We start from the raw sequence: 8,040 nt of genomic DNA, 5'->3' as shown, positions 1-8,040 counted from the left end.
TGTATGTAAGTTCCGGAGAAATCTGTGCGTTTACATACTGCAATTCTACAGTCTTTAAATTTTTAGCTGCTGCTGGCTCTCTTGATAAGGAGGAACAAAGCAAGCCCTTGTTTGCTTAAAAAGAATCTGAATCTCTCAAGAAGACCAAATGAAGATATAGAAGGACAAAGGAAAACGTTTGAAAGGGTTTTTCGGGATAATGCTAATTGGCAGGAAGATGGCTCACAGAAAGACTGACGCACCATGGTACCGTATGTCTTGCTCACTCATCGGAAAGGCTTTTACTTGAACTTATCAGGCCAATGGGCCGATGTTTAATGAATGTACCTCAAATTATGGTTTTTCACTGCTTAACGGAGTCATCAGACACAATAACCTATCACCCCTTAGCACTTATTCTTAGAGTAGTTGAACTTATCAACATACCACTCTGTTGGACACGCCTGACTGTCCCTTAGTACTGTAGGCCAGATGAACATGAGGCCACTGTAATTGTAACTCTGCCTATATTTGAATTTAGATAAGATGTTACCTTAGTATCCTGCTGTAGTAAGGGCTTTTCAACGGGCTGCTCATTTTTTGTCTGATTTATTGATATGCTGTTTCATCTTCATGGGTGCCACATGAAGTTGGAAAGAAAACCTTGTTGATGACACCGTAGAAGTTGAAAGGAAATTTTTAATAGATAGTTCGACATACACTTGTTCGCTTTCTTGCAGTCAGATGAGAAGGCCGCTACCACTGATGTCTGCGCGGATAAATGTTAAGCTAACACACGCTGCCGATTAGCGAGCCTGGTCCAAAGGTAACATCTGAGGGGTTTGCAAAAGGTTATGTGCTGGACTATTTCTTGGCCAAAAACAGTGGCTTCCTCCAGCTCACAGTTTTATGCTAAGCTAACCATTTCCTAGCTGCAGGCTTCCTTTTTACCATACAAAAATGAGAGCGGTATCATCTTCTCATCAAGTCTCAGCAAGAACGCAAACTTCCCAAAATGTCAAACTGTTCCTCTAACAGGACGACGTTTGGGGAAAGAGCTCTTCAGACCCCGAAACATGTAAGAAATGCCTGCCATGTTGGATTCATCAGAAATGGCTGAAGAGGTGCAGTGGCCACCGGACATTAAATCCTGATGAGTAATTAAGTTTCTGCCCTCATGTGTACCTTCACTCAGCTTACTCTTTGGACTGTCCTTGTAATCACATCCACCTCCATCGCTTGCTATAATTCAGTAGCATTACTTATGTAAGAGACTTGTTTTTATTTGGTTTGAACCCTAACGAAACACTTTAAGCAGATGATATGTAAATGAGATCCTGATTTTCTTTTGTGATTATATTCTACAGTAGCCCACGGAGAAATCTAACCACCTTTGCACCATGATGCATTGCTCTATGTGCAGGTTGTTTGTGGACAGTGTTCCTATAGCACTGCTTTTTTTTTGTCTTATCTGGCCAGCGGTGATGATACAGACTCGTATCACTTAGTGAATGCTTTAGCACTAATTTGATTGTGTAACTTTGATCTGTCAAGTTTACTGTATCAACTTGAACACTCAGGTCTTCTGAGGCTTAACAAATCACCAAATGTCTTAGTGCAACGCAGTATGTTGTGAACACATTGACGTCTTAATCTCTCCTAGAGCTGAATGTACAATGGACAAACTGTGATTTCCCAACCGAGCCCTTCGTGCGAGGAGCTTTTCTAGCTCCCGTCCTAATGCTTTTATGGAATGCTGTGCTATGTTCACGTATAAGTTGCAGGAAAAGCTTTGATGCGTTATTCCTTCCCTCTACAGACTGAGCGAACAATGTGCCTGAATATGCCACTCTTACATCTGGACAATATGAGTGTCTGGATTATTGCAGTATCAGCAATGTACATATTACGATGACTGTGCCATTACAAGTGTTTTTCTCTTCTGTAAATCAGAGAACCTAGAACGACAAAGTTGCAATAAAGTTTACATTTTCTTACTCCACTTCCTTGAGTAGTTTAGTTTTCTTTGGCCGCTTCATATTCAGTCTAAAAATACGCCTTTGTGTTTGACTGCAATGGACTGCATTGTCAGTCTGGTTACCTGCCACCAAAGGACTGAGGGATAGGCTCCAACCACCAGAATGACCTGACACAGAAATAAGCAAATATGTACAATGAATAAATGAAGTTTTCATCATGTAAATTCATTGTTTTACTTGTGGTATTTGCTGCGCACATGTCTGTGTCTACTTGCATGTGTGTGTTCATGTGAATGTCTGCAAGGCTCTTATTATTAACACTCCTCGCTTGTCCTTCTCCTCATGTCTCCTCAAGTCTACGTCTATATATCTGTGAGCATGCTGACGACAAACGTCTCCGCTAATTCCACTTAAACCTAATAAAAGTTATTTATAGCTTTGGTGAGCACACGGTGGGGGAGATTCTCAGGGGAATCACATTCAGCTCAGCCTCTGCTAATCTGCTCTTCCTTACCTTCCTCTCCTGCTGCCCCTTGGCTGAGCTCCACCTTGGGGCCCCAGACCCTGCTCCTTTAGCGCAGTTAGACAGGTGCAGCTGGCCACAGACATGCCTGGACCCTCCAAGCCAACCGCCAAGCTCACCCTCTCCGTTTACACCCTCGACTTAATCACTTAGATTCATATGACACAAGAAATCTGGGCGCAGTTCTCATCCAGATAAAATTCACAAGACCTTCTAGTGTGGCTCCATGGTTTGTGAGGTGATGAAGTTACAGTGTTGGAGGCTTGAGAGCGCTCGGCTGCAGAGGACAGCAGAGGTTAGAAAGCTGGAGACCAAAACCTCAAGTGACCTTCATCATTCCATGAGATTATTTTTTTGGGGTTAAGAGAAGTTGACAAGTTGATGATCTGTCCAGAATTCAACATAAAATCTGTGTGCAATTAATTAGTTGGGTATTGATCCTTCATTCTGGACAGTGAAGCTTCCTCAGTGACGTCCACTTTAACGTGAAATCATGGCGCAATGACAGAACTCCTTCCAGAAGCCATGCTGTCAACGACATCCACCGTTAAGCTAACATTTAGAAGCAGGACACAGGAGGCCAATTATTTTTTTCCTCACTCACCAAATCAACATGTAACATTCAACCCAATTAGTTTGGGGCATAACGAACCTTACGTAAGTTGCCCAGCAGTGCAGGAAAAACAAACTGTCCTGCCAAAACCCCGAATCAAGAATGACACGAATGATCTACATACAGTAGCTGCAATGAGAACAATGTTACTCTCCACTGTTAACAGCTACCAGTGATTACCACCAGGCAAAACGGGAACATCCCTGCTCCTGCGTGAATGATTAGCTTATAAAACAGGATAGGCAACACTGTCTCCGCTCTTGTCTTTCAGGGTGTCGCAGAGCAAGTGGCACATGAATTAAACTGGTGACAAGCAGAGGCCGCAGATCTCTCCCAAAGTCTACTTTTAGAAAGTGCAAGTCAAGGTTTTAGGTTTCAGTGTCTGCTCTTGAGTGAATGGGTTTTCCAGCTTGCCAATTAGGTGTACAATTTAAAGGCTTGTTGTCCAAAAGCCAGCAGGTTGAAGTCTGTTGATTAAGCTGGATGATTTTGTCACAGTTTTCCTGTACGTCCCTGCAGAGAGGCTACTTTCTCCTTTGTGTGATCAGAACTGTCCCAATGCACAGAAAGCCAGGACACACTTCATGATTTTGATTAAGACATAAAACGAAAGCTACACGAGGGTCCAGCTTTGAAAGAGATCCTTTTCCTCACGTGGCCAAATTCCAGGTGCCCTGACTAGATGAGGAGTAAGCAAAGCTCGGCAATGCAGTCTTGAAATGTTAGCCTGCTATCGGAAGCCCAGGGAAGGGTGACATCGGGGCAGGTGTACCATTGTGGAGGTGTGTGCGTGTGCGTGTGTGTGTGTGAGAGAGAGAGAGAGAGAGAGAGAGAGAGAGAGAGAGAGAGAGAGACTGTGCACAAGTGGTGGACAGCAACTAGAGGGAAACTGTCACATGTAATCACTTCCTTCCTAGGCCCTCCTTGGGAATCTGTCACCTCACGATGCCTTTAAACGTCTTATGTTTAATTCAAGTTAATAGGTGAATATTCCCAGCAGCCCCAGTGGAGGGACTTATTAATACCCTCAAAGACGGAACTGGCTCCTGGGTGCCATCCACTTGAGCCCGACCACCTGGTCAGATGCTTCTGGCTACAGCTTCCCTTTGATGAAGCAAACACTGAGCTAAGGAAGGAAAGATCTCATTTTCACACCAGACCTGTTTCAGGCGGTTTACAAATTGTCAGAACTAAGAAAAACTGACACTGACACTGATAATCGTGACCGCCAATGCAGAGGAGGGTCGAGCATCCAAAATAAACAAGCGCTAGACCAACCATGGTGTAAAGTACATGATCTGTGTGCTTGACAGAAGCAATTTTCCCACTGAAAGACGGTTAGAGTCACTGAGCTAATGGTTAGAGAGCGTGAGTCATATTACCACCAAGCTAAATGCTAACTTATGACAGGAACTAACAATTATGAACCATGATAGTGGCACGGCTTGAAGGACGGATGTTTGTCATTCCACCACATTGATCCAGACTGAAATTAGAGGAAAAACTTCCAATTAACAGGCAGAAACCTCAAACAGTACGAGGCTCTGGGTGGCCAGCCATCTGCAGAGAGAGAGAGAGAGAGAGATGGTATATGTATATGGTATGTGTATGATAGTATATGTCCATCCATCCATTTTCTATACCGCCTATCCCTTGTGGGGCTGGAGCCTATCCCAGCTTCAACGGGTACACCCTGAGCCGGTTGCCAGCCGATTGCAGGGCAACATGCAAAGACAGACAACCATTCACTCTCACACTCACATCTAGGGGCAATTTAGAGTCACCAATCAACCTAATGAGCATGTTTTTGGTCTGTGCCTGGAGTACCCGGAGAGAACCCACGCATGCACAGGAAGAACATGCAAACTTCACACAGAAAGGCCCTGCCCGGGGATCGAACCAGCAACCTTCTTGCTGTGAGGCACGTGCACTACCTGCTTGTGCCACCGTGCCGCCCTTGATAATATACGTATGTATTAATATAGTAAAGTATATGATATATGCATATAATAACAAAGGTATGTGTGTATGTGTATATGGATATGTATATGTATGTAGATATTAGCAACATTTTAATAATAACAGAACTAATAATAACAGTAGCAGTGGGCGTCCAGCAGGGCCACAGCAGTAGGTGCAAGCATGATCCATGAGAAACTGACAGATGAGAAAGCACAAGGACTCCAGGGATATGGATGGATTTGCCATGACATTTGGTACACACACTCACATCCCCCTCAGGATGAATTGCAATCATTTCAGTAATTCCCGTAACATTTCCTCCAGCGCCATCATCAGGCCAAAATTTTAATTTGCCCAATACTTTGGTCAAAACCCGGACACTTGCAACAACTCTGTGCTTAGTGTCAATCTGAATGTTATTACAGCATACTAACAGGCTAAACTAAGATGAGATATGGTGACATTACACCAGCAGTTGTGTGAATGTTATCATGCTGAGATTAGCACAGCACGGCTGTAGTACAACTTATGTTTTCATTGTTCATTAATGTAACGACTGTTCCTTGTTTTGTCGGACTAATAAAGTAAAACCCAAAGATAGTTTTCTGTCAATCGACTAATCTATTAATAAACGTAGTATCTTTTCATATTTGTCCAAAATGTGACTGTCTTTGTGTTTACGACACCTTTGGCATATGTTGAGTGAGTGCACTGCTTTTCTTCCTCAAATTATGAAATCACTGCACTTGATAAAAAGAAGAGTGTAAGAAGACATGTCGTACTCACAGGTGATACAGCTGTCTGACATTCACTTTATTGTTAAAACTTGTTTTGGTATATCAGCTGCTTGTCTTTTTTACACATCTTTAAATTAAAGGCAAAGATATACAGCGTCATCCTCAAACATCATGCTGCAGTGTAAACATGAGGTCTACTGAGATAAAAAGTCATACAACTACAACATACTGGCAAAGTGTGTGATAACAAAACTGTCATGTCAAAAAAGGGAAGCATTTGTCCGTTTCACTACGACTCAGCAAAGCTTTAACTCAGCACTCACCATTTCCCACATTCATCTGGTAAATATGCACTTTTTTTGTGAATAAAGTTGTGAAAACATGGAAAAAAATAAATAATATGATGAACTTACAACATATACATAATAACAGAAATGCATTCCTACACGTGACAGCCCCTCTATACTGCATCTGCACTTCCTATGCATTGCTCCAAGAGATAAAGATTTCCTACTGTACTGGAAACACGAACGACTATTAAGCGACTCTGCACCTCATTTTAACAGCTGCAACATCACTATGCTGTAATGACAACTTGACGGTTTGCTCATAAAAGCTTGCGATTCATCTTGATCTGACAAAAGGCTACCAAGGTAGTTAGGAATCAGTTAGTTCGAACTAAACGGGCAATGTTGGAGTGCACAACAGAGTTAAAGTACAATTAACCCACTCTTTTATTTTTTGAACACAAGAAACCAAAAAAAAAGAAAAAAAAAAGTCATTGTTGGCCACACACTGTCCGCCCAACACATTGTGCAAGTGAAGTTCACCAGACACACACCATGTCCACCAATTTCTCATTTCCACCGCAAACTTCATGTTACTACCCACCAGCTCATTGGGGTCACATGGCATCGTACTGCATCTCAGTTTGTTCTACTGTTACACATGTACACGCCAACGTAAGCACTGATCTTGAAATGCTGCAGCCTGCACCCTCGAATACCACGTTAGTAAAACCTGAGTATGAAAATGACAAACACACACGCATGCGCAAACATATCTGCCTCTGTTGCTACATCATGACATCACGGCAGCTGAAAAGAACAAACACAGATTGTGCACATGAGTCTGAAAGGCAACAATGATCCATTGGTTAGACAATGGCAACATCTCCCTGTCCCCCGTGTTGGTAACCAGAATCAGTGACGCAGGGTCACTTTCCAAAGCTGAATATTTATAATTCTTGTAATTACACATCAACAGCTTCTGGATATATCTGTTAATCCTGGCGATTCAGACTCGGCGGCAGTTTAAACACTGAGCCACATGAAATTAATGGACACCATGCAACATGCAATTTGTTGATGATATTTAGCATCAAGTTTGCCAGTTACAAACTTGCCAGTTACACATGACTGAGAACCTAAAAACACAATGACTTAAAACAACTTTCAACATCAGGTCAAAAACTAGTCCAAATATTGCACCATCTCTCAACTTAAAACCGGATACACATACCGGATGATGCTACTGAACAATTCTTCAGCTGAAAGGTATCACACTACAGCGGCTGTTATTTCCCCTTCTTTTCTGGCCTTTTTACATTAGTGGGTCAATAAGGCACCGGTGCGTACAGTCATGTAAATAAAGATTTTTGATCTGTGCACTACCTGTGCCCAAAACCACCCAAATCTCACCTTGCCTATACATACAGTACACATAAACGCCTTGCACACTTATTGACAGTAATCTTACCAAATGCCACTCAATCATCCATATTTCTGTAACATCAATTAACTTAAAAAATAACCCCAACATTTGATTCTGTACAAGCTTCAGGAAGAATATATGTTTTGCTAAACACAATGTGTTTATTCCACCCATGGAGAGGACTTTCACTTCTTGTTGAGCTGGAAGAGATCCAGCATGTCCAGCATGGCCTGTCTGATGTTGGTGCCAAAGCGGTGGGAGTCCTGCAATAAAGCGAAAATGGTCCAAAGTGTCTAAATTAAGTAATGTACACATAAGAATCTAGGCTGCATGTTAAAATTGAAAACAAGTGAACTTACAGTTTCTGGGCTTGAGTGTTTGCTGGAGATGTGGAAGTTGATGAGGTTCTCACCAACAATGATGTAGGAGACACCATAACCATCATCAGCCACCTGAAGGAAGAGGAGGGAAGAAAAATAGAAGTTTAATCTCAAAAAGTGGGAATTTATGTCATATAGACTTTTTATTCTGTAA

At 42.3% G+C, this 8,040-nt stretch overlaps 1 protein-coding gene across 5 annotated transcripts in view; it reads right to left on the bottom strand.

Annotated features, from left to right (window-relative positions):
* Nucleotides 1-5,836: 5,836 nt before the first annotated feature.
* cpt1ab (carnitine palmitoyltransferase 1Ab (liver)) overlaps nt 5,837-8,040 on the bottom strand; it is a 28,725-nt gene continuing 26,521 nt past the window's right edge. For 3 of the 5 annotated variants that reach the window (XM_070972353.1, XM_070972355.1, XM_070972354.1), the window contains 2 exons: nt 7,866-7,958; nt 5,840-7,769 (listed from right to left, as the gene is read on the bottom strand). In XM_070972353.1, coding sequence (XP_070828454.1) covers nt 7,692-7,769; nt 7,866-7,958 — 171 coding nt within the window. In that variant the 3' untranslated portion in view covers nt 5,840-7,691. Of the gene's footprint in view, nt 7,770-7,865; nt 7,959-8,040 lie in introns of all 5 variants that reach the window. The other 2 variants (XM_070972357.1, XM_070972356.1) reach the window with 1 other exon arrangement.

The sequence above is a fragment of the Chaetodon trifascialis genome, chromosome 10, assembly GCF_039877785.1.
Source record: "Chaetodon trifascialis isolate fChaTrf1 chromosome 10, fChaTrf1.hap1, whole genome shotgun sequence".
In the NCBI taxonomy this organism is placed as follows: domain Eukaryota; kingdom Metazoa; phylum Chordata; class Actinopteri; order Chaetodontiformes; family Chaetodontidae; genus Chaetodon; species Chaetodon trifascialis.
The sequence above is the reverse complement of the archived record's forward strand: the minus strand, read 5'-3'. Positions and strand labels throughout refer to the sequence as shown.